The 26,404-nt window shown below is 44.3% G+C and overlaps 1 protein-coding gene across 1 annotated transcript in view; it reads left to right on the top strand.

The window, feature by feature from the left end:
• The window catches only part of KEAP1 (kelch like ECH associated protein 1), a 55,119-nt gene extending 35,513 nt beyond the window's left edge, over nucleotides 1-19,606 (top strand). Inside the window, exons 3-6 of the mRNA XM_073622568.1 lie at nucleotides 5,105-5,790; nucleotides 13,199-13,404; nucleotides 15,982-16,158; nucleotides 17,933-19,606. Of these exons, the coding sequence (XP_073478669.1) occupies nucleotides 5,105-5,790; nucleotides 13,199-13,404; nucleotides 15,982-16,158; nucleotides 17,933-18,165 (1,302 nt within the window). The 3' untranslated portion in view covers nucleotides 18,166-19,606. The remainder of the gene's footprint in view (nucleotides 1-5,104; nucleotides 5,791-13,198; nucleotides 13,405-15,981; nucleotides 16,159-17,932) is intronic.
• The last annotated feature ends 6,798 nt before the right edge of the window (nucleotides 19,607-26,404 follow it).

The following is a 26,404-nucleotide window of genomic DNA, read 5'->3' as shown; positions in this document are numbered from 1 at the left end:
GTAAACATGTGCATTAACCCCCTTATTAAAATAAAATTTCTTTTAATTTAAGTATCCTGTCCCCCCCCCCCCCCCTTTTTGTCCCTAAACACTTCCTCCAAGACCATAAAACAAAGGTCAGTATTTCTGATATCCCTGTTCTAGGAAATGTCGGGATACTGTTTGTGTCTAATTGTACTTCTATGTTGGGCTAGTCTGTCTTTTTTTTTTTTTTTTTTTTTTTTACATTTTTGGAGTTCTCTCTCCGACTTAAATCAATTTGCAAGGGCATGTGAGGATGTAAATCACATATGAGGATTGACATGTGTGAAAACCATTTATTACAACCCTTTCCCCACTAGAGGGGTGTATGTAATGATCACCTTTGAGTAATAAATTACATTAGATGCTGTTAAGACAGGGATAACATCCCTTTCTCCCCCCCCCCCCCCAAAAAAAGTCGGTTTTATTTCCAGTGTCCTATCCTTATATTCAGATCTAACTAGGGAATCCCTTAATGTTTTATTACGCCTATAGGCTTTAATGGGAACCTGTGGAAAAATGTCAATCTTGGGGGTAAGCATGTTTCAGGAGAGGCCAATATTTCTTAATAATTCTGAATATTCTTTCACTATAGCTATGAAATTGGAACGAAAAGGGCAGTCTTTGTGGGCCCTGTTTATGTTTCCTAAGTATGGTCTCACCCCCCTCACCTTGCAATTTTAAAGCCTCCTGTGAGATCATTCTCGATGGATATTTTCGTTCCCTAAATTTCTGGCACATTTCTTTCAATCTGATGTTTCTAATACTCTCTCATCACTGACAATACGTTTCACCCTCAGTAATTGGCTCCTTACAATTGATCTAAACATGTGTGGTGGATGGTAACTGCCAAACAATAGAAGTTGGTTTCTGTCAGTGGGTTTTATATATAGATCAGAATTGATCTAACTTCGATCTATATAAATTCTTGTGTCCAAAAAAGGAACTGATTTTCCACCAATGTTAATTTTAAAGTGGATCTCGGGACAGAACGCATTCAGCATTTCATCAAATGCCTTTAATGACTCAATACCTACTGAGGGCTAGCAGTGTCACTTCTAGTAGTGACCTTGTCCCCTCTGTAGGCAGTGTGGGCGTGTATAGGATGGGAGGAGCTTATCATAGGTTCCCCTGTCAACTCTTTCTCATGAATGAGGACATTTCCACACCCCCTTTTACGATGAAACTATATATATATATATATATATATATATATATATATATATATATATATATATATATATATATATATATATATATATATATATATAATATATATATATATATATATATATATTTTTTTTTTTTTTTTAATTAATGCAGGGCTTTGAATCATGACTGGCTATGGGAGCTGGATGCAGGGACAGCTGTCAGTGAAGTGCTCTGGGGTGTCAGCACAACTCAGTCCAAAATGCCCACTGTACCTTGTTATCCAGGGGTCCAGTCTAAGTGCAGAATGTAACTAGCTGATCTGTGTGCAGAGAAAACTGTCCTAAGGAGGCTCTGTAGGAGGAGGAAGCCAGGCAGCCGATCATTGTGCCTGCTGTTCAGAGTGGTACTGCTGGAAAGAACAAAGCCACAGGCTGGGTACCTGCCTGTACAAGGTCCGGTCCAGTCCAGGAGTTGGATGACAAGAAGGTAGTGGATCCTTGCTGGCTGTGCCCTGCAGTCTGGATGCAGAGAGAGCTGTCAGAAAAGGGGCTGAAGGCGCTGGAAGTGAGGAAAGTTCGCTCCAGCCCTTCTCGGTTCGGTGAATAGTATTGAAAGTAGAGTTTTAGCATGGCTACTAGCATTTCCAAAGCAGATGAACACATACAGCCCAGGTATTTTACTTATAACAGGTCCCCTTTAAAATGTCCATACTAGGCTGGGTATCCAAGAAGAAACTATGTTTTGCACTTATGTTGAAAAGTTTAAAACAACTTTGCGTTGATTTAAACCAGTGTTTCTCAACCTTTTTAACTTGGAGGAGCTCCTGGCAACGAGTTTGAGATCTCGAGGAAGCCCTGAAATAATGTTCACATCTACAGCTCACGGAACATTGGTATGATCAGCGAGCTGTTGATAACAAAAATGATTTGTAGAAATAGCATTAAATAATAGAATAAATATTAAAATGTACCTAATTAATGTGAAACTTGTGCTTTCTTTTCCTGCAGAGCTGATCCACTCAGGGGACATTACATGGGGCAGAGCACATGACAGGGGACATTACATGGGGCAGGACACATTACATGGGGCAGAGCACATGACAGGGGACATTACATGGGGCAGGACACATTACATGGGGCAGAGCACATGACAGGGGACATTACATGGGGCAGAGCACATGACAGGGGGCAGAGCACATGACAGGGGGCAGAGCACATGACAGGGGACATTACATGGGGCAGAGCACATGACAGGGGACATTACATGGGGCAGAGCACATGACAGGGGACATTACATGGGGCAGAACACATTACATGGGACAGGGCACATTACAGGGGACATTTCATGGGACATGGCATGGCACAGGTCACATGGCATGGGGCAGAGCACATGACATGGGACAGGGCACATGACATGGGACAGGCCACATTACATGGGGTGGGGGACATTACATGGGACAGACTGTTGGGCACATTGGGGGGGGGGGGGGGGAGACACACAGCTGGGCACAGTACCGACTTTCTTCTTCTGGCTTCAGAACTCATTTCATATCTCCTCCAGTGGCGCGCTGTTCCCCCTCGGCCCCTCCTCCTCCTATCCTCTCCACCCCAGATGATGTCATGTACTCGGGAAGGACTAGAGGGGAGGAGGGGCCTGCAGGGAACAGCGCGCTACAGCCAATAGGATGCCAGCCGCTTCCCTGCCTATCTCTGCCTGTGTCTGTGCGATCCTCCTGTCAGCTGCCTGCGACTGACAGTCAGATCGCCGCGGAACCCCTGGGGACCTCTCTAGTGGTTTTATTCCCCCCCCCAACAAAACCAACCTACCAAATTCTCCAGTCTAATGCCCCATACACACGGTCGGATTTTCCAACGGAAAATGTGTGATAGGACCTTGTCGGAAATTCCGACCGTGTGTAGGCTCCATCACACATTTTCCATCGGATTTTCCGACACACAGTTTGAGAGCTTGCTATAAAATTTTCCGACAACAAAATCCGTTGTCGGAAATTCCGATCGTGTGTACACAAATCCGATGGACAAAGTGCCACGCATGCTCAGAATAAATAAAGAGATGAAAGCTATTGGCCACTGCCCCGTTTATAAACCCGTCGTACGTGTTTTACGTCACCGCGTTTAGAACGATCGGATTTTCCGACAACTTTGTGTGACCATGTGTATGCAAGACAAGTTTGAGCCAACATCCATCGGAAAAAATCCTAGGATTTTGTTGTCGGAATGTCCGATCAATGTCCGACCGTGTGTACAGGGCATTACAGTTTGCATTAAAAACTGGTTTAGTTTGCACACATTTGCAAATGCATGCGTAAGCTGCAGAGCTGCTTTATGGCACCCCAATATTATCTGCAGTCCTTCCATAGTAGAAGCACATGCATTCTAATGGATAGCTAGAGGGCAAGTGAGCCTGGAGGGAGCCCACCCCTCCTTAAAGGCACAGGGGCGCACTGGACACCCAGCATTTTTTTAAGGGAGGGTTATATTACCTTTCGTGTGTGGTTTGGTTTGTTTTTTGCCATCTGTGCCCCATTGGGGAGATTTCCCTTCACTTCCTGTCCCATAGCTAAAGTAGAAAGTGAGAGGAAATCCCTCCGAAGTGGTACCCATTTTTCCACTTTACTGGGCCAATTATGGCATTCCCCTCCTACATGTAAAAAATAATTTTTTTGCTAGAAAATTACTCAGAATTGTGTGTATATGTATGTGTGTGTGTGTGTGTGTGTGTGTATATATATATATATATTTTATAAAAATGTTTGGAGGGTTCTGAGTAATTTTCGAGCAAAAAAATGATTTTTGTTTATTTTTTTTTCAGCAGAGACCATAGGGAAAAAAATGGCGGTCATTGAATTTTTGTTTATGTTGCATGGTATTTGTGAAGCAATTTTTTTTTTTTAAAAAAACAAAACACGTTCATGAATTAAAAAAAAAACAAAAAAAACACATTTGCCCCAATTGATAATGTTACACCGAGCAAATAGATACCTAACATGTCATGATTTAAAATTGCGCACACTCGTAGAATGGCACTAAACTTCGGTACTTAAAAATCTCCATAGGTTTTACAGGTTACCGGTTTATAGTTACAGAGGAGGCCCTGATGGAATTATTGCTCTCGCTTCATGGTGATACCTCACGTGTGGTTTGAAAGCTGTTTCTATATGAGGGCATGACCTACATATGCGCTCGCTGCTGAGGGGGGGGGGGGGCGCTTTAACAATTTTACTTTTTTCACACGTTCCCTTTAATTTCTTATTTATTTTTTGATCACTTTTATTCCTATTACAAGACATTTAAACATCCCTTGTAATATAAATAGGGCCGATCTCTCCTATGCTGGAAAGCCTGAGATTAAGAAAATGTAAATCGATCTTATTTCCAGCAAAAGAAAAGGCAATGTTTACATCTTCCAGCATCGGAAGTGACCTTTTTGATGCCGTTTCTGGCCTCCAAGGATCATAGAGATGGCAGATTACTTCTCCAGCTCCCTGAGCGCACAGGAGTGGGCGTCCCTTCCCGCCTTTTGTTAAAGCAATCAAGCGGCTTAACAGCCGCTATGATGGCTTTTACTTTGCAGGGAATTGCCTGCTGAAAAGATATCTGAATGATGTCTGCAGGCATCATTTAAATAGCTCCACTCAAAGCCCAGGATGTCATATGATGTCCTACGACCGGGAAGTGGTTAAGATTTCCCTTCTATTGCTTTTCTGGGGACAACCCAAAATTTGGAATTTTTTATTTTCACTATCGATAATGGTAATTGGGACAAACGGAGAGTGAGAATCTCTGACAGCTGGTATAATTCCTCTCTACACTGAAACTAAAAAAAAATCTTTCCTTTTTATATATACTTTAATCTAGATATAGTTCATGCACATGGAGTGAGTTTCCTCACACTTTCACTTATTTTACAGGTATCAAAACAAGAGGAATTTTTCAACTTGACCCGCTGTCAGCTGGTGAACATGATTAGTCGCGATGACTTGAATGTACGCTGCGAGTCTGAGGTTTTCCACGCTTGTATCAACTGGGTCAAGTATGACTGTGAGAACCGGCGACCCTACATCCAGGCGCTGCTGCGTGCCGTTCGCTGCCATTCACTCACCCCCAACTTCTTGAAGCTACAACTCCAGCGCTGTGAGATCTTACGAGGGGACACCCGCTGCCAGGACTACCTATCCCAGATCTTCCAGGACCTGACCCTTCACAAACCCACTAGACCTCCTCAGGGAAGGATCCCTAATGTTCCGCAATTCATCTATGTGGGAGGTGGTTATTTCCGGCAGTCACTCAACTTTTTGGAGGCCTATAACCCCATGGAGGGTGAGTGGCTCAGCTTGGCTTCTCTAGAGACTCCCCGGAGTGGCCTTGCTGGGTGTGTGCTTGGGGGACTCTTTTATGCAGTTGGGGGTCGCAACAACGCTCCTGACCTCAATGAGGACTCCAATGCCCTGGACTGCTACAATCCCATGAACAACCAGTGGTCTCCATGTGCACCAATGAGCGTGCCCAGGAACAGGGTGGGCGCTGGAGTTATTGATGGACAGATTTACGCAGTGGGTGGATCTCACGGGTGTCTCCATCATAACAGCGTGGAGAGGTGGGTACATTTAAAGATATTGGTGCATGGACACAGTTTGCGTATGGCTACCCTCTGTTTGGCACGAGCTGTAACTACCTTCCTAATGCTTTGTGTTTGTTTGGGGTTTTTTTTTTTTGGTAAAACCCTGAGCAGCATCCTGGCTTCTAGGTACAGTCAGATCAGCGGTATAGTATAGTCAAGTGCCTATGCACCCCAACTCTTAAAGTGGTTGTAAAGGTTCACATTTAAAAAATAAAAAATGCCAAAAATGTTATACTTACCTGCTCTAAGCAAGGGTTTTGCACAGAGATGCTCTGTGCAAGGGTTTTGCACAGAGATACCCCGATCCCCTTCATCGGGTGCCCCCTCGGAAAGCCGCTTTCCATGGGGGCACCAATGTGCCCACACTCCCGAAGTCTACTAAGCCCCATCCCCCGCTCACGTGTCACTGGATCTGATTAACAGCAGCGGGAACCAATGGCTCCTGTTGCTAACAATCTATCCAATGAGGACCGAGACAGCAGCTGCTGGGCTCGTGCACATCCCTGGAATGGATGGGTTCAGGTAAGAAAAGGGGGGGCTCTGGGGGCAGCTGCAACACAGAATGTTTTTCACCTTTAATGCATTAAGGTGAAAAACATGAGACTTTACAACCCCTTTTAAATGTTATTTTACGTGTTCCTTATCGGCGTTGATTTCTAGATATTCCCGCCTAACTGTAGAATTGGGTTTTATGTAGGCATAGCAGGATCTCAGATTACACCAATATCTGCTGAATAAGTGGCATAAATGACACCCCTTTCCTCTCAAAAGGGGTGGTGGGGCTAACTCTTTAAAGCGGAGTTCCACCCAAAAGTCGAACTTCCGCTTATTTGCTTCCCACCCTCCGATGCCACATTTTGGCACCCTTCAGGGGGGAGGGGGTACCTATGCTTGACAGGTACCTTTCCCCACTTCCAGAGATGGCTCCTTCCCTTGGATGTTGGGGCCCCCCTCCTCCTTCCTTCCGCCGCCTGGCCTATGAGAGGGAACCATCTCTGAAGCCAATAGGTTTCCCTTAGTGGAGATGGCGGCGGCAGTACCCGACAGCCAATCCGAAGATCACTGGGGTGCCAACATCGCGGGCTCCCAAGACAGGTAAGTGTCCATATATTAAAAGTCAGCAGCTACAGTATTTTATAGCTGCTGACTTTTTTTTTTTACATTTTTTTTTTTTTTTTTTTTTTCCCTCAAGCTGGAACATCTCTTTAATTGGTGACTGTTTTGGGGGCATTTTGTGTTGCTGTCTCTGGAAGGAAATGTAGATTGGCTCCATAAAACACCCCCTGCTCAGCAGCACACATTTGGATATCCTTCACTCCCTGCAGTTCCATTTGCCTGATGGGATAGATGGAAATATGTTGGGCATGGAGAAGCATGTGAGCAATGCAAGAGCGCTGGTGCTTGGCCCAGAATAAGGGGACACAGTCAACCCTGTGTAAGCTGTGATTGGAAAATTGAGTTTACAAAGGGCTGTCTTTCTTCACTTTCCATGGCTGAATGGAGTGGCTAGTGGGGTAAAGAGAGGTGGTAATTCGCTGCTTAGGATAAGGGCGTATCAGGGTAAATGGTTATAAAAAAAAAAAAAAAATTTTTCTTTTTTCGTTTTTTTTTTTTTTTTTTTTTTTTTTTTTTTTTTTGGCGTGGTTTAAGCAGTTATAGAAAATTGACCTAACAAAAAAAATACAAAATAGGTACCGTACAAGGAACATTACTTGCCTTCAGTGTGATGTATCCCTTGTGCCTCTGTCTTTTAGTTCAGTAGTATCTTCCTCCTTCAATGCCTCCCCAGCTCTGTAATCGTCTGGTGTGGCATGGGTTAATAGAACTGAGGAGCGTTCACAGGCGCTCCTCAGAAGTGTCCAACTATACCCACACTTTCCATCCAGCTCCTCCATTAATAGAGGCTGTTAGAGGCTGTACTACAGCTTCTGTGAATGAAACATGATCTGTGAATGGAGCGGGTGAACCCTTCAGTCATCTGCCCATCCTCCATTCACGTTTCATTCATAGAAGCTGTAATATGGTTTTTATGAATGGAGGAGCTTGGCTGAAATGGTGGGCATAGTTGGGCACTCCTCAGTTCTGTTAACCCCCGCCACACAGGAAGATTATGACAGTGGGGGGGGGGGGGGACACCAGAGGATAGGAGGATTACTACTAAACTGGATGACACATCACACTGAAGGTAGGTAATGTTCCTTGTGCTTGGCTTGTTGTGGTTTGTTTTAAACCTTATCCTAAATGTATATTCACATGCTGCTGATTAAATACCCGATTTTGTCTCAGCCTCCTACAATCCCTTGTACAGTAGCAGTCAGGTTATGAACAAACTGGGCACTGCAACAGCACATCTGCTGACAGGAAACATGCTGCAGGAGGAGAAAGCAAAGTGATTTTTGCTAAACAGGTGAATCAGCCAAGATAACCTCCTCCAGAACAGATCACATGATTAGTCCCTTGGTATCGTGCAGCACTTGTTCCTTCAGCCAGGGTCTGCTGCTGTTTGTGTTTAAAGGGGATGCATGGTGGTTTTGTATGCGTTTTTTTCTTTGGTAAGGTAAAATATATAACATTTTAACATAATTGTTTTTTTGGTACAGTTATGCTTGGTTCACACCTGTGCAGGCTGCTTTTTGCGCGGGCACAAGAGCCCATTCATTTCAATGGGATGCCGTGCCCCACAACAAGCAGGAAAGTAGTCTACACTATTTTTGAAATTGCAGCCTGCATGGGTTCCCAGTACAGGTAGGGTTGGCACCTTTTCTTCAAGCCAAGCTCTAACACTTTCACGGTGCACAGCAATTTTTTTTTGTAGTACAAGCTATAGGATTGTAAAATACCTGGGACACCTTTTGGGTTACCCAAAGAGTAGTAATGAGGTGTGCTACGGTAAACAGTGGCTGTGGCCAAATTGCATTAACGGGGGTGGGGACTTAAAGGGGCATGGTTAAATATAGATAAAACTCAAGCATTCGTGTACCCATAAAATATGATTCGATTAATAAAAGAAAACGTCAGTTAAAATCTGAAACTAGCCTACCTTAAAAGTGGACACTGTCAGCCAGTAGGGCAGTGAACGGTGTCAGTAGCCCCCATAGAGACCTCCATAGATCAAGACAAAACCCCCTTACCTTCTAGGAGTCGCTGCAAAGATGTGTGTGCGAACCTGTTAGGGCAGCGGAGTCTAACACCATGCTCTCTCATGCATAAGCGTCCCTGGTTGCTAGGACACCAGTTCCATTCACTGTCTCTTGCATCGGCGCCGGCGGCTGGGCCCTGGGTGGGAGAGAGAGCGCACAGAGCCACAGACAGTGCAGGGTGACCCGGGGCGGCTGCCGCAGGACATTGGCCCCCCCAGATCGCTGGAGCGGGGAAGAAGGGGGTGGGGGGTGCTGCTGGCGGTAGAGGGAGAGAGTTCTGCTTCTGCAGCTGCCTGATAATCGGCACATTGCGGGGGTTCTTCTTCTAGGGGGGGAGTCTGCTGGTGGGAGAGATTGCACCATAGAGAGAGAATCTATTCTGACACAGAGGCGGGGGGTGGTGATGTGATAGGGAGGGAGCAAGGAGGAGGCAGTGGCACTCATCACTGAAGCCACAGGAGCTGCTGGCGGCACTTAGAGAGGGGGGGGGGGGGGTTGGGAAGGAGGAAGGCATGGTGTTGTGTGCTGGTGACGCCGGAACTGCCTCTTCCCACACTGGAGCTGGAGCCTCTATGCTGCTGTGTCTGGGTGTCGGAAGAACACAAACCCGGGTACAATTGTCAAAACCCGGGCTGTCCGGGTCATTCCAGTACAGGTGACAACCCTAAGTACAGGTGTTTGTTTTCAGTGTCATTAGGATTAATGGCACCTGCCCTTGGGTTACGCATTTCTCTGTGTGGGTGGTCACGGCTGCTGGTATTTGTGGAGGTCCCGCAGCAGCACCACCCGCAGAGATGTGAACCTAGCCCAAATGTGAAATTTCATTTTTATTAAGGGATTTTTTCTGTTTTTTTTCCTAAGTGAAAAATTAGTCCCAGTTTCACTGCTGTAAAGGTTCCTGTTTTCACTGCTCCATAGCTGGAGTTTACACAGAGGACGGAATGACCCATTGCTTTACCCAATGGCGACTAGAAATTGCGTCCTGGCACCTAGGCTTTTGTCAGCCCATTTCACTGTTGCAGGGATGCACAATTTATATCGCCCGGGATATGCAGTACCGGGTGGGTAGTTTTCTTTTTTTTTTTTTTTTTTTTCCTACATTTAGCCCGGGCAAGCAGCAGGGCTCACTTGTCAGGTGGAAGCATTTGGGCGGCTTCGCTGCCGTCTGATTGCTTCCATACACGTGGGTATGTATCCTGGACTCTGCTTGCCCATCTGGGCCCTAGGTCCGCATAGCGGGTGCTGTGGGGTAGAGGGGAGGGAGGAGAGTAGGTCACACATATTCTCTCCTCCCCATCTTGTTCCAGATCCAGGAAGCGATGTGCATCATGCCACTTCTTCTGGGTCCCTCCCTGTTGACAATTTCCCCTGCCAGCATTGCCTGAAAAGAATGTAATGCTGTGCGATATGTAGTGCATTACGTTCAGTGGGGCACAGGGGAGACATGCAGGGTCTTTTTTTTCCCCTGTTGCTTATCAGATTTCCCAGTAGATGACAAAAGTGGTGTTGTGCCCTTTGCACTTTAGTCTCTCACATTTTTCCCTGGCACAGCCTGTCTTGGTAATCGTTCTGGCATCCATAAACATTATCAGGAATGGTTAGCTACGGGGGGCTAATATGAACGTTGTAGATTAGCGATTCTTTTAGACCCTGCGTGTCTCATTAAAGCGAACCTGTCGCCAAAAAATCATCATTAAAAAAAATGTTTTTTTAATTGTAAAAAATTAGTTCCACCCAAGCACATAAACCCCCCCCCCCCCCCCAAAAAATTAAAAATATTTTGAGCGCCTCCCCCCCAACTATTTGCACGTAAAGGGATGATATAAACTATTCTGATATCCCCTTTTAAGAGCGCAGTGGATGAGTGTGAGCTATTTGATTCAGCAACTGTTTTTTTTTTTTTTTGTTTTTTTTTCCCCTGTTGCTTATCAGATTTCCCGGTAGATGACACAAGTGGTGTTGTTGTGCCCTTTGCACTTTAGTCTCTCACATTTTTCCCTGGCACAGCCTGTCTTGGTAATCGTTCTGGCATCCATAAACATTATCAGGAATGGTTAGCTACGGGGGGCTAATATGAACGTCGTAGATTAGCGATTCACAGATTAAACTAGGACTGTAACTAAAAAAAAGATAAAAATTATGTTTTGTTGAAGGGTCACTTAGTAGTTAGGCTATTTGGGCTTCGGGAGCTCCTTCAGTTTTACTGGTCCCTGGGTGCCATTTATTCCCAAGTGTCCGCTCGCTTTGCTGTGGAAGTGATTGCTTTGGAATAAAATGATGACCTCATTCTGTTGGGTGTCTCGCACACATGCTTTTTCCTGCCATATAGCATTGAGGAAGCATCTTCCTGTTGTTGTTGCCGCTGCACAGAGCCACGTGGAAATTCAATCTTCAATCTGTTCTTGCTGCCTGCCGACCATGACTTGGTTCACATTCAGCTGCCTGACCTTCTGGTCATCAATCTCCACCTGCTACTAGCTGCCCAGGCTTAGTGAGTACTGGAAACCTTGACTGTGACCATGAGCCTGTATGTTGCTTACTACACTGCTGCATCAACATGTCTGATTCTAGATACGGGGGGCTGTGCCATGTGCCTACAGCACGTTCTCCACCATTGGCTCAGGACCGCTTGCATTCTGCACCTCCTCATAGTGGTGACATCTATAGCATGTAGTCCAGCTGCTCATTGAAGTCTTCTTTGGCTCTGTTGGGTATGGCTGGGTCCTCTTCCCTCTCAGCTGAGGTTTCTACTATGGTCATGCAGGACTTTTATGGCCAGAATTTTTCAGTCTTTTTTTAACGCAGGTGTATCACCTCACCCTTCCCTCCAGTTTTTCTGGGGTGGCTGAGCTATCAGCCGCTGAAACCCTGTCTGTTTTCTGAATCGCTCAAACCCCTTTTTTAATAACTTTTCAGTGGTTGCAGTCCATTGTTGACTGAAAATGCCCTAATGGGCTATTTGCACCCCAAGTGTTTACAATCTTTGTATCCATTTAGTGAGAACTTTGTGTAAAAGTACTCAGTTTCAACTGCTTAACAAGGAAGCTACCATACCATTGGATCACAACCTGGTATTTAGGGACCCCACCGATAGGCAGTTGGTGGCCCTTTCTAGAACATTTTTCTTCAGTGGGTTCTGCTTCATTCTGGCAGTAATTCCTCCTCCCTCCCTTCCTTCCTTCCTTCCTTCCTTCCTTCCTTCCTTCCTTCCTTCCTTCCTTCCTGTCTGTCAAGGAACGTCCCTTTGGTTCAGCTGGTCATTTCTATCAAGGATGCTTTGGAGTCAGGTGCATGCAGAAAAAGCCTAATTGACTGCTAGGTCATTTTTATGTCTCTGGTAAGAAGCATCCCTCTTGCGTCAGCACACCCTCAGCTTCCACTTCAAGACCTCTTAAGCCCCATCCACCACATGCCCTCCTTGGCATGAAGGGGCACCCCTATTTTCCAGAGTGGGAGGGCATCTGTTGCCCTTTTGCAGATGCTTGGACCACCTTGGAGGTGCTAGCGGTGGTGTCCCAGCGACTAGCCAATCTTCACCGGGTACGCTCTGGACCAAGAATGTGCTTAGAAACACTCTTATCATTTGGAAGGCCTCAGTTGTTGGAGGAACCTTAATTTCATCTATGTGGGTGGGTAGATCTGGATTTTGTCAGCAAGGACCCAAAAGGAGAAGCCGCACAGTGATATGGTAGCGGCACCCTTCTCCAATTTGGATCTTGAAATTGGATCTTACTGAGTTTATAGAACAGCCCATTCACAACTCTGTTTTTCTTTTGTTCAGCCAGCGTGTTGAACGAAGTTGACTGGTAGATGTATAACCTCCCTGCCCATACATGAAACCGGGTGAATTTCGATCCATGCATGGCCGGCTTAAGTCTCAGTTCGGTTTAGTAGTTGATACACACACGTTTTGTGTGTGTGTGTTTTTGGGGGTGTGGTGTTTGTTTTTTGTTTTTTTTGTTTTTTTTTTTTTTTAAATGAATATTTTTGAGTTGAAAAGGTTTAGAACCCCTGTCAGGTTTGCATTGGTTGGTTAGAAATCCTGCATTAACCTCAGCCACCTGTGTGTAAGCAAACAGCACCAGGCCTCCAGTGACTCCACAAAAACTAAAGTCCAAAAATGTCAGTTATAGACTTTTATTGAAGAATAAAAGATGACGGCTCCATCTGCTTGTCCATTGTCTTCTGGGACTTTCCCTCCTCTCTCTATGTTTTTGACGTGTTTTGTCTTTTTTTCACCCCAGGTATGACCCTGAGAAGGATGAGTGGCAGCTCGTAGCTCCAATGAAGACTCGTCGGATTGGAGTGGGTGTGGCAGTCATCAACCGCCTCCTTTATGCGGTGGGCGGCTTTGATGGGACGAATAGACTGAACTCAGCAGAGTGCTATTACCCCGAAACGGATGAGTGGCGGGATATTGCAGCTATGAATGTTGTACGCAGCGGCGCCGGTAAGTGCTGAGTACTGCTCTCCCACCTTCCCATTTGATGAGCGAAAGATTGGTGCTTGCTGGCATGGACAAATTTTAAAATCACTTTAGGATTAATACAGTAGAGAAGCATCTCTCAACCAGAGTCACTCCAAAGGTTATGAGTTATGAGATTTTTACATTTCTTGCGACCGCAATAAAAGTGATACATGTTTCAAGAGGACAGTGTAAAAGTAAAAATGTTAAGTGTACAGAATATCAGCACCTGCTATCGGCCTGAAAGACAGCCAAAAAACCTCCCACCTGGCCACTGCACATAAACGGCTGTGTGGGCCTTTCCTCGTTCTGAGTGGACGTTCAGGAACATCCCTCAGAACGAGTGCTCGCAGCATGGCTTGATCCTGTGATCATTATGATCACAGAATCTAGCTGAGCAGAGATCGGTATATGGGTGCTGTGATTTGCCCTCCCGATCACATGACGGCTGTGTCCAATCACAGCCGTCACAGTATAAACGGAGACGCTTGTCTCTGTGACAGCTCGCCCCGCCGTGCTCAGTGAGAGCTCAGTGCAGGGGGAAGAGGGGAGAGGGGGAATCTGCAGATCTGTGACAGCTCTCTGCGTGAAGAGGATTTTACACAGAGAGCTGTTACAGATCACCCCACAAACAGTACACCAAGCACCACTGATAACCCTGTCCCCATACACATTTCAGTGTCCCCATAAAACATCTGTCTGTCCCCATCACTGCCAACACCAAATAAACACTGATTTGGGTTATTTTTACCAAAGAAATGTAGCAGCATAATTTCTTGGTCAAAATTTATCAAGAGAAATTGCTTATTTGCAAAATTTTATTAAAGAAACTAAGAAAAATGCATTTTTTTGGAAAATTTTAGATATTTTTTTTATTTGTAGCGTAAAAAATAAAAACCCCAGCGTTGATTACATACCACCAAAAGAAAGCTCTATTGTGAAAAAAATGATGTCATTTGGGTACAGTGTTACATGACCGCGGAATTCTCATTCAGAGTTTGACAGCGCTGAAAGCTGAAAATTGGTCTGGGAAAGAGGGGGGTAAAAGTGCCCAGTATTGAAGTGGTTAAAGTGAAGTATGGAGGTTTTTTTGTTCTTTTGCAGATTTATACTTGCCTAGGTTGTTGCAGCATTGGTCCGATGCTGCATCTATCCCTTGCCAGCTCTAACACTGAAAACGGAGCGATGACACCGCCGATCGTTCGGTTTTCATAGCTCGCTGAGAGACTGAGCTGGGTGCTGGGTCCTGGCTTGTGAGCGGATCCAGACCATATGGTCACGATCTTGCCTGAGATTGAATTGGCTCTGTGAAGTCAGCCAACAGTGGGCTGCAGCCCTCTGTCAGCTGAAAACGGGTCAGAGGAGTGCAGAACGGACTGCACTCCTGTGATCCACAGGAAAAGTACAGCCAAACAAGCTTTGGCTGTACTTCTTTTTTTTTTTTTTTTTTTTTTTAAATAATAAATAAAAAAATGGACAGGCTCAGTGGACTACTTCTATGTTGCTATGTTTCTTAACATTCCAGTAAGTAAACTGTTAAAGTAAAACTAAGGGTCCTTTCACACGGGACTGATCCACCCCATGAACATCCGCTTGCTCAGCGGGGATCGCTCCATGGATCCCCGCTGAGCAGGCAGATGACAGACACACTGTGCAGCGACGGACCTGTCACAGTGCCGCTGTCCCCTATGGAGGATCGGATGACGACGGACCGTAGAGTCCGTCACCCAATCCGATCTGAAAAGGGATGGAAAAGTAGGTTTTTCCTCCGTTTACACTTTTTCGGATCGGAGCGGGTCGGATGTCAGCGGACATGTCACCGCTGACATTCGACGCTCCATAGAGGTCTATGGAGGGTCCGCTCAGGTCCGCCTAAAAAACTGACAGGCAGACTTGAACGGATCGTTCGTCTGAAAGAGGCCTATAGGCTTTTTTTGTTTTTTTTTGTTTTTTTTGTTTTTTTATTATAAAGTGAAGAGGGTTTAGAACACCTGTCAGGTTTTTATTGCTGTCTTTGCCAGTGTTTAAGGAGATTTGTTTTCCTTTTTTGTCGTATTTAAAGTTCTCACCAGTGAAAGTGAAAGTCCCACATTTTAGGTTGTCACCAGAACAGAAATGGAGGGAAAAATCTTCCAGTGGGGACACTAGTTGTGGTGACAAAGATTTTCTCTGTTTGGCTATGGGACAGGAAGTGAAATCTCTTAGGGACACAGAGGGTTACAGCCTTCCCTTTCTCTATCCAAAATGGGGGGAAAAAGTTTTGGCTTTAGTTGCACTTTTTTAATGAAAAATGATTTTCAGAAGATGTGTAGAAAATGATTTGGACATATTCTAGTTATTGGTATCCTGGAATAGTTTGATGGCAGCAGTTTTATCATGATTGATTGTCTGAACAGTAGAGGGCTTTCAGAATTGCCACGCATTCTTCTTGAAAACAGTCATGCATGGAGATCAATCTTCCAACAAGTGGAAGAATCAGTCCAACCAACAAGTCATTGGCAATTTGTTTTGTGGATATCTTTGTATGGCCTTGCAGACTTAGTACTGGTTTTACATTTACAGGCGCCTGCGCTCTAGACACCAGCTTGTATGCCATGGGGGGTTATGATGGTACAGACCAGCTGAACAGTGTGGAGAAATACGATGTGGAGAAGAACTCCTGGAGCTTTGTGGCGCCTATGAAACACCGCAGAAGCGCCCTAGGAGTCACCGTTCACCAGGGAAAGATCTATGTATTAGGTAACTGAGCCTGTACACGTGTGCATGTATGCTTTTTGTGCATTTAGCTCTGTTTACTCTTTACATGAACATTCACGCTTAACATTGAAAGGACAATGTGGTTAACCATCTTAGTGTGTGGGATGACAGGACTTTTAAGGTAGCTCTAACACTATTTGGAAGTGTTGGCGCTTTGTCTATCAATAACCCAAGATTTGGGCCATGACACAAAGGTTTATGAGGCTGCTGCAGGTATGTTCACCTCTAGGTGCTGGGTCATTATACCTGCTGCAGTTTCTTTAAGGGGATACTGTCGTGCGAGAATAATAGAGGCTGCCGTTGTTGAAGTCTTTTCAAGAATGCTAGTTCCCCGGAAGTCATGCTGATGGTTTGGTTTCAGTGCCGTTTGGTATGATTCTTTGCAGTCTGCCTCACAGGCAGTCTAGGTTCTGGTGTCATCTCTTTGCCTCCAGTCTTCACAATAGACCATAAGACCTCATTCAGATGGCTGCTGGCACCGGTACGGCATGCAGCCTGCTTTTGTTTTGGCAACTGCCTCTGCTCTGAGCTGCGTGCAGGCAACCTATATGCAGCCTATGCAGTGGCTGCATGGTCACAGTCACATGTAAAAATTGGACAGCTGTCCAGAAGCGGCTGCAGGCCCTGAATGCTCCTGCTTAGCTGTCAGTTTTTGACACGTGGCTATGTCTGTGCTCCATCTGCATTCACTTCTTTGGGCTGCCCACACTTAACTCAGAGCAGCTGGCAAAATAAGGCAGCCTGCCTGCAGTACGGGTGCCAGCTCCCATCTGAATGAGGCCTAAGTAGACATCGTTACTTTTGGTCCCTGGGCCAGTGTTTCTCAACTCCAGTCTTCAAGGTGCCCCAACAGGTCATGTTTTCAGGATTTCCCTCAGATTAAACGGCAGTGGTAATTACTAAGGCAGTGAAACTGATCAAATCACCTGTGCAAAATAATGGGAAGCCTGAAAACATGACCTGTTGGGGCGCCTCGAGGACTGGAGTTGAGAAACACTGCCCTGGGCAGATAGCTGACCCAGAAGTAGAGGGGGTACTCTTGTTGACTAACAGAAGTGTGTATTTCAAGAATGGATGGCCTAGATTCAATTCTTCTAGAATGGGCGTTGGCAACATGTCGATCGCGGCCTACCTGTTGACTGGCAGCTAATGGCTAGATCGTAAACAGTCCCTGCTTTGTCAGTCCTTCCCCCTCAGCCTCCACCACCGTCATCTTCACTGGAAAGCAGGAGGCAGCACAGTACTGGACTAAGGGTGGGAACTGCCTCAGTTAACCTCTCAAGTTAACCAGCAGGTGATCGGTTGCTAGGACGCTGAGCGGTCCTAGCAACCAATTACCAGCTTGTTAATATCAAAAGTTAACTCCAGCAACTTCTGGCCCCACCCTCTGTCCAGTTTTGTGCGTCTCTCCGCTCTGTAGTACACTCGCTGCAAGGTAGGAGTGCTACCTAAACACTACTGTGTGTTTGTGTGTGTGTGTGTGTGTGTGTGTGTGTGTGTGTGTGGGGGGGGGGGGGGTGACGTGAAGGGAGCTGAGGACACTGCTTTGGGATGGGGGTACAGAACCCTATGGGGGGGGGGTGGCACAGGGGGATGATGTGAAGGGGACACCCCTATCAAGGAAGGGGTATATATGAAGGGGGCAGGTGGTCTACCCCTGTTTTAGCCACTCGTACCATTTGCTTTTCTGCTATGTTTGTTTGAAAGCCCAGTAATGATATTGAGATTTAAATCCAGCTGTTTACCTATCTTGCAGGTGGATATGATGGGACCACATTTTTGGACAGCGTGGAATGTTATGATCCTGATCAGGATTCATGGACAGAGGTGACACAAATGTTGTCAGGACGAAGCGGTGTAGGCGTGGCCGTCACCATGGAGCCTTGTCGCAAAAATTCATGCGAGGGATTCCTAGCTGAGAAGCAGGAGGGGAAACCACCAGAGAAACAGCGAGAGAATTGCTTCTTCTCCTCGCTCTGCAAGAAATAACATACATCAAAGCTATCTGAAGCAGCGCAGTATTACAGAGATGAACTGGCTTATTTTTTCACTATGGGTGGGAAGACGCAATGGTGCCTCTACAGGAACCATTATAAACTAAGGAAAGATCTAGTGCCATGGAAATGTAAAATACCTACTCTTGTTAACAAGGACACTATTGAATAAAATATACATTACTGGCAGCTTTTTATGCTTGCCATTAAAATTGTATATATTTTTATTAATATCAATTTCAAAGATCTTTTTACTGTAAACGTGTGAATTTGGCCGCATTATTAGGTAGAAATGTAATTAACTAATTCTCGGGGGGTTGGAACCTATAAATAGAGCATAAAGTGCAATCTTTTATTTTTCTATCTTTTGACATGCTGCTTTCTTGTGATTTGTGTCTTTTTTTTTTTTTTTTTTCCTTTATAAAAAAAAAATGAATAACCATTTTTATTCTAGAAGGCATAATACGTTTTAACTGAAAAAGGGTTTTAAAAAGTTAAGTAATAAACTAGCTGTCATTTTGCTTTTTAGCTTGTAGAAACCCTTTACTGCTCCTTTTGGACCAAATGCCAAAATTTTGCGTTGTTCTGCAACAAGCTTCTTCCTAGTAACCTAAGTTACTCAGATTGCTGGTAGGGCATGCCAAGTCTGAAGAAGACCAGGCTGTCCACCCCTCTCTGCAAAGTACATCTGTCATGTAAAAATAATAAGTTGGAAAGCCTAAAATATAAAACTAATGCGAGCCATCAGATCTTAGAACTGGTAAGTTGCAATATAATGTTTGCCTTTTGTGTTTAATACTGCTTTAAGACTTGAGTTTAATTCTCTTGTTCCAGGCCCACCATTATAATGAAATGTCAGCAAAATGCTAGTAGAGCATAACCTGCCCACGTGATTAATGAATTATGGTAGTCGGCCCATTAAACTACTGAGTTGCAGGAGAGTCTACCAGTCTCCAATGCCGAAAGAGGGTTTCACTGAAGACCAACCACATCCTCTAGTGCAGGGCGGACCTCTACTAGACCATTCATGAAGTGAACGTAAACCCACCCCATCCCCACCCTCCTCCAAAAGGCCTCTTATCTCTTGAGCATAAAAGGAGTGTCACCATCCATTCTGTATTTTCTGTACCAGGGTGAGGCCCCCCCCCTGTAGTGGCCAAGGTTTAGAACACAGGTTCCCGGAGATGAGAGGGCAAAAGACTGCCTCTCCCAGACCTTATCCTTTCTGTAATATATTTATGCAGTGTATAGATGTACAGATGTATAGGATTACAAAGAGAAAAAATGTGATTTTGTGTTGGGCAATAATTCTGCTCCCAATCCAATGTGTGTGTGTATATAGGTACACTTTCTGTACCACAAATATATTATTACAGTTCTTACCTTCACTTGTAATTTTAACATGGTTTTCAATATAAAGCTGTCATTCAATGAAATGCCTCCTTTTATTTGTATACATCCAGTGTTTCTCAACCTTTTTTTATTTTTTTATTTTTTTTGTTTTTATTTCACTTGAATTTTATTATATCTTTATAGAAATTAAATGAAAAAGTAAACTGTTTTGTATCCAAAAATCTGTGCTAAAATATGAACAAGTACAGAAGTTCTCCCCTGCAAATTTGTATCGTTCAACAATAACATAGAGGTGAAGGACCATTGGTCCCAAGCAATATCGTACCAGTATATAATCAATTATCGGTGACCTGCCTGGAAATGCAGTGTGCTTTGTTTTTGTAAGAAAGTCTTTCAACTAGGGGGCCCATAAGCTATAGAGGGCAATGCAGTCGTCTATAGGACCAAAAAGACGTACCGCTCTTGCTCGAAGGCATAAAAGAAAAAAAGGGAAAAGGGTAATACTGTAGCAGAGTCCAGAAAGAGAGCTAGAAAAGTGAGAGAGAAGAAGAGAAAGGATGAAAAAGGCGGAGGGGGGAGGAAGCCCACCTCTGTCTCCTGGATCCTTCTTTTTTTTTTTTTTTTTTTTTTTCATGCAACATGGGACCATATGGTTTCACATGTGCATGAAAACGTGGGCGTTTTCGCCAATGCAATGGGACCCCTACACGGCATTGTAATTTGTTCCGTTTCCTCTGAATGAATGCCTACAAGTACTGTCAGCCATTGCTGCAGATGGCTTGTAGTTTTCCGTGAGCTACAAGGATGCTGGTTAGCATTCTCCTTAGATCATTGATTCTTCCTCCTCTCATGTAACTGCCTGTAGAAGGTACAAGCAGACAGCTATGCTGTCTCCAGAAGCTGGACATTGCACCCACGATCTGCTGATCACGGGTCCAATGCTCTGCAGGCTCCTTAGAAAAAAATAATAATAAATGCATATTTTTGTACTTGCAAAAAATGTGCATTTATTATTAATTTTTTATTTTTTTTTAAAGGTGAACTTATCCTTTTAACTTTCCAGGGACAAATGCTGCTTCAGCTTCCCTTCAATACTGCTTATGTCTCAGAACCTATGTGCATTGGGACTATTTGCGATCAGCTCCATTCACACAAATGCGATAGCATGCGCTGCAAAAAGTATGGTCTGTAGTACTTTTTATTTTTTTTTTTTTTTTTTCAGGGCATAGTGGTGCAACACAATTTACCACATCATACTGCACTGCCACCGACAGAACTGATTGAATTGCCACTTTGGTGTTTTACTAAAACTGGTGAGTGCAAAATCTGGTGCAGCTCTGCAAAGAAACCAGCTTCCAGGTTTTATTGTCAAAGCTTAATTGAACAAGCTGATGTTAGAAGCTGATTGGCTACTCTGCAGAGCTGCACAAGATTTTGCACTCCCCAGTTTTAGTAAATCAACCCCTTTGTGACATTTCATTACCGTTCAAGAAACAAGGTTGCCGTGTGATGAGCTGTTTCCAGCTGCCAGTGTGAAAGGTGGGCTAGGCTCTTGGTCATGTAAAGGCTGTTAAATGAAAAGATCCGAGGTCGCCTAGTACAGAGGTAGAACGGGAATCTGCCAGTGTAAAGCAGATCCCCATTCTGACAGGAGACATGATCGGGAAAATTAATTTCTGTCATGTCCCAGGCAGCCCATCCCCCCTACAGTTAGAACACGCTGAGGGAACACGGTTAACCCCTTGATCGCCCCCTAGTCTTAACCCCTTCCCTGCCAGTGTCATTTTTACATTGGTCAGTGCATTTTTATAGCACTGATCAATGTAGTAATTAGTGGCTACCAGTGTAATTTGGGGTCAGCTTTGTCCCCTGCAATGTCGCTTAACCACTTCCCGACCAGCTCCTGTACATATACGGCAGCAGAATGGCTCTCTTGCGTGAATCGCCATGTATGCACTCCTTTATATATGTACTCCCTTAAGAGCCATAGCAGGCGCGCTCCTGCTGCACGGCGGGGGACCCAATGCCCGTGGCCGGCGGGCGCAAGAGCCAGAACGAGGATATGTGTGTGTGTGTGTGTGTATATGTGTGTGTGTGTGTGTATATGTGTGTGTGTATGTATATGTATGTATATATATATATATATATATATATATATATATATATATATATATATATATATATATATTAATATAGTGTGTGTATAAACACACAAATCCCTGTACTGACTATGTAGGAATAACAAAAGGAAAGAAAGGAGGGCGCACCGACCTAGTGCATTACCACTGATAGCATTTATTTAAGAAAGTTAAAACAGCAAATGGATACTCACAAACGAGCGTAAAAGTCAGGCATGAACAATAGCTGCAGGTGAGCAGTAGCAAACATCAAACAACCAGGACCGGACATCAGGTGGATGAGGCATTGTGAGTATCCATTTGCTGTTTTAGCATTTATTTAAGAAAGTTATCAGTGGTAATGCACTAGGTCGGTGCGCCCTCCTTTCTTTCCTTTTTTTTATAGTCCATGAATACCGATTTATTCTGAGGAAGGCGGCAAGACTGCAGATACCACTGAAGCATTTGGTCCTACCACACATTGAAGAACTAGCTACCTGAGCGCAGGAGAGATTTTTTAGTTATGTAGGAATAACAACAATCTGGCTCCTCCTCTAGTCAGTCACATCTTCTCACAGTTAGAAACACCTTCCTAGAACACACTTAACCCCTTGATCGCCCTCTAGTGTTAACCCCTTTCCTGCCAGTGACATTTATACAGTAATCAGTGGCTATTTTTAGCACTGGTTGGTGTATAAAGGTCAATGGTCCCAAAAAAGTGTCCGATTTGTCCCCCTGCAATGTCGCAGTCCCAATAAAAATAGCTGATCTCTGCCATTACTAAAAAATGCTATAAATTTATTTTGTAGGCGCTATAACTTTTGCGCAAACCAATCAATATACGCTTATTACGATATTATATATAGTTTTTTTTTTTTTTTACCAAAAATATGTAGACAAAATGCATATTGGCCTAAACTGATGAACAAATTCATTTTTTTTTTTTTTTTTTTTTTTTTTTAATTGGCATAATTATAGCAAAAAGTAAAAAAAAAAATTATTTTTTTTTTTCCTTCAAAATTGTCGCTCTTTTGTTTATAGCGCAAAAAAATAAAAACCGCAGAGGTGATCAAATACCACCAAAAGAAAGCTCTATTTGTGGGAAAAAGATAATTTTGTTTGGGTACAACTTCACACAACCCTGCAATTGTCAGTTAAAGAGACGCAGTGCCGTATCGCAAAAAATGGCCTGGTCAGGAAGGGGGTAAATTCTTCCGGGGCTGAAGTAGCTAAAAAACGCAGATCGTGGCCATTACTAGTAAAATCTATTATAAAAAAAGTCCCTAAATCTATCCCATATTTTTTTTTTTTTTTACCAAAAATATGTAGAAGAATATATATCGGCCTAAACTGAATAAATGTAGTTTTTTTAAAGTGTGTGTAAGTGTATATATATGTGTGTGTGTATATATATATATATACTTTAACTTTTTGCTATAATGCATATCAAAATATATATATATTATATAAAGAGAGAGAGGAGAGATATATATATATATATATATATAATTTTTTTTTTTTTTTTTTTTTTTAAATTGTCGCTCTTTGTTTATAGCCCAAAAAATAAAAACCGCAGTGGTGATCAAATACTACCAAAAGAAAAGCTCTATGTGTGGGGGAAAAAAAGGACATCAATTTTGTTTGGCTACAACTTCACACGACTGCGCAATTGTCAGGAAAAGCGACGCAGTGCCGTATCGTGAAAAATGGCCTGGTCCTTAAGTAGTTAATTTAAATGGTTTTTTTTTTTGTTTGTTTTTTTAAAAACATCATCTCCGTTCCTTTCCCTAATCGATATACAGCTGTCACATGACACAGCTCTTTCCCAGCATGTTTGAGGGGAAACATAAGCAGGAGGAACTTCTAGTCCTCTGCTGCTGGTCACATGTTCAAAATATAAAAAGAAAACGGCTTTTGGAATACAGAGTAAAAATAATATCAAGGGCCATGGTTTAACCTCTGTGGAAGATGGCCGCTTAGACTGCAAGCTCCCGCTATCCAGAGGATCTCACCCGGCTCATTGGGAGGCTTGCATCGTGCGACTTCACCCTACACCATGGGAACCTCCTCCACAATGCGATCCTGCTCTCCCCACGACCCGAGCGGCCGAATAAGCCAAAATATTCCGGAGTTGTTCCGGACACCGCATGGCGGCGTCACAGGGCTCTTTCTCTCTCCATCCAACTAATGCCTGCTCATCTCCCCCAGTGTGGAGCTGACACTGTCCCTGCACCAAAAGCCAAGCCTGTCAGACCTCTATACGATCGCGACGGATATTAAAGACACCCTGATGGCTGCCATATCTGACCTCCGCTTGGACATTCCAGCAATTACAGACAGGGACAAGAAGTGGAGAAGGTAACGCCGCATCCACCTGGCTGTTGACACCCACACCATGCAGCTCAGAGAACTCCGCAGACATATGGAGAATCTGGACAACCGTGGGAGATGCCACAACCTGAGGGTCAGGGGTCTCCCGGAATCCATTAATGCCGAACAGTTGTCACTGTTCAACAATCTTCTAGACAGGCCGGCATCCACGCCCATAGAGATGGAACGCATACACTGTCACTCAGACCATGAGGCAGGGAAGCAGACCCACCTAGAGATATGATATGCTGTCTGATCGATTTCAAGTTGAAGGAGGAAATCCTGAGAAAAGCACGCAACAGAACCCATATATCACATGGCAACCACGAAATCCACATATTCCAAGATCTCTCTACCATCACCCTCCAATGCCACAAGGATCTACGTCCTCTACTAGAGGTCCTCCACACCAAGGGAATCCACTATAGGTGGAGATTCCCCTTCTGCCTGTCAGCCTCAACCCAAGGCCGCACGGCGCTCCTAAGGGTCCCAGAAGACCTACAACAATTCTGTGACACCCTGGAAATCCCGCTGATGGATGTCCCCAACTGGTACGCCGAGTTTCTTCCGACAAGCATACGACCTACTGCACCCAGAAACAAATCCATAGAGATTCAAGAACAGAGATAAAGCAAACATCGTTCACCCTCTGCTCAGCAATCCCATCCAACATTCTTCATCGTACATCACGGGACACAGAGCCACAGTAATAACTGTATAGGTTATATAGCACCTTCAGGTGATGGACACTGGCACACCCTAAACAGGAAGTTCAATTCCCCATATAACCCCTCCCCTTACCGGGAGTACCTCGGTTACATAGTTACATAGTAGGTGAGGTTGAAAAAAGACACAAGTCCATCAAGTCCAACCTATGTGTGTGATTATGTGTCAGTATTGCATTGTATATCCCTGTATATTGTGGTCATTCAGGTGCTTATCTAATAGTTTCTTGAAGCTATCAATGCTCCCCGCTGAGACCACCGCCTGTGGAAGGGAATTCCACATCCTTGCCGCTCTTACAGTAAAGAACCCTCTACGTAGTTTAAGGTTAAACCTCTTTTCTTCTAATTTTAATGAGTGGCCACGAGTCTTGGTAAACTCTCTTCTGCGAAAAAGTTTTATCCCTATTGTGGGGTCACCAATCCGGTATTTGTAAATTGAAATCATATCCCCTCTCAAGCGTCTCTTCTCCAGAGAGAATAAGTTCAGTGCTCGCAACCTTTCCTCATAACTAAGATCCTCCAGACCCTTTATTAGCTTTGTTGCCCTTCTTTGTACTCGCTCCATTTCCAGTACATCCTTCCTGAGGACTGGTGCCCAGAACTGGACCGCATACTCTAGGTGCGGCCGGACCAGAGTCTTGTAGAGCGGGAGAATTATCGTTTTATCTCTGGAGTTGATCCCCCTTTTAATGCATGCCAATATTCTGTTTGCTTTGTTAGCAGCAGCTTGGCATTGCCTGCCATTGCTGAGCCTATCATCTACTAGGACCCCCAGGTCCTTTTCCATCCTAGATTCCCCCAGAGGTTCTCCCCCCAGTGTATAGATTGCATTCATATTTTTGCCACCCAAATGCATTATTTTACATTTTTCTACATTGAACCTCATTTGCCATGTAGTCGCCCACCCCATTAATTTGTTCAGGTCTTTTTGCAAGGTTTCCACGTCCTGCGGAGAAGTTATTGCCCTGCTTAGCTTAGTATCGTCTGCAAATACAGAGATTGAACTGTTTATCCCATCCTCCAGATCGTTTATGAACAAATTAAACAGGATTGGTCCCAGCACAGAACCTTGGGGAACCCCACTACCCACCCCTGACCATTCTGAGTACTCCCCATTTATCACCACCCTCTGAACTCGCCCTTGTAGCCAGTTTTCAATCCATGTACTCACCCTATGGTCCATGCCAACGGACCTTATTTTGTACAGCAAACGTTTATGGGGAACTGTGTCATTGGGTTGAAGAGCCCACTTCCTGTTTGGGTTCACTAAATCCTCCACAAGCTTTGCTTGCCTTTCCTGTCCATTCATTACTAGAAAAGCTTATGTATTCTGAGTGGGATCACCCAGATAAGCATTTTTTCCCTCCTAAAAAGTTTTCAACACTTTATCCTATGGAGGAAAAATTTACTAAGATGTGGAGTTTACCAGCAATTGACGCTGGTATATCCTCTGTGAATAAAGGTTTGACTTGTCCAATTGACGATGCACAAATGCTTAGGGATCCAACTGATAAAAAATTGGAATTCCTGTTAACCACTTCCCGCCCGCCCACCGTCATATGACGTCCTGGGCTTTGGGCGGGTATATCTGAATGATGCCTGTAGTTACAGACATCGTTCAGATATTGCCGGTTTCAGCCGGCGAGTCTCTACACCATAGGAACGATCA

The sequence above is a fragment of the Aquarana catesbeiana genome, linkage group LG03 (genome assembly GCF_042186555.1).
Source record: "Aquarana catesbeiana isolate 2022-GZ linkage group LG03, ASM4218655v1, whole genome shotgun sequence".
NCBI lineage: Eukaryota > Metazoa > Chordata > Amphibia > Anura > Ranidae > Aquarana > Aquarana catesbeiana.
The sequence above is the reverse complement of the archived record's forward strand: the minus strand, read 5'-3'. Positions and strand labels throughout refer to the sequence as shown.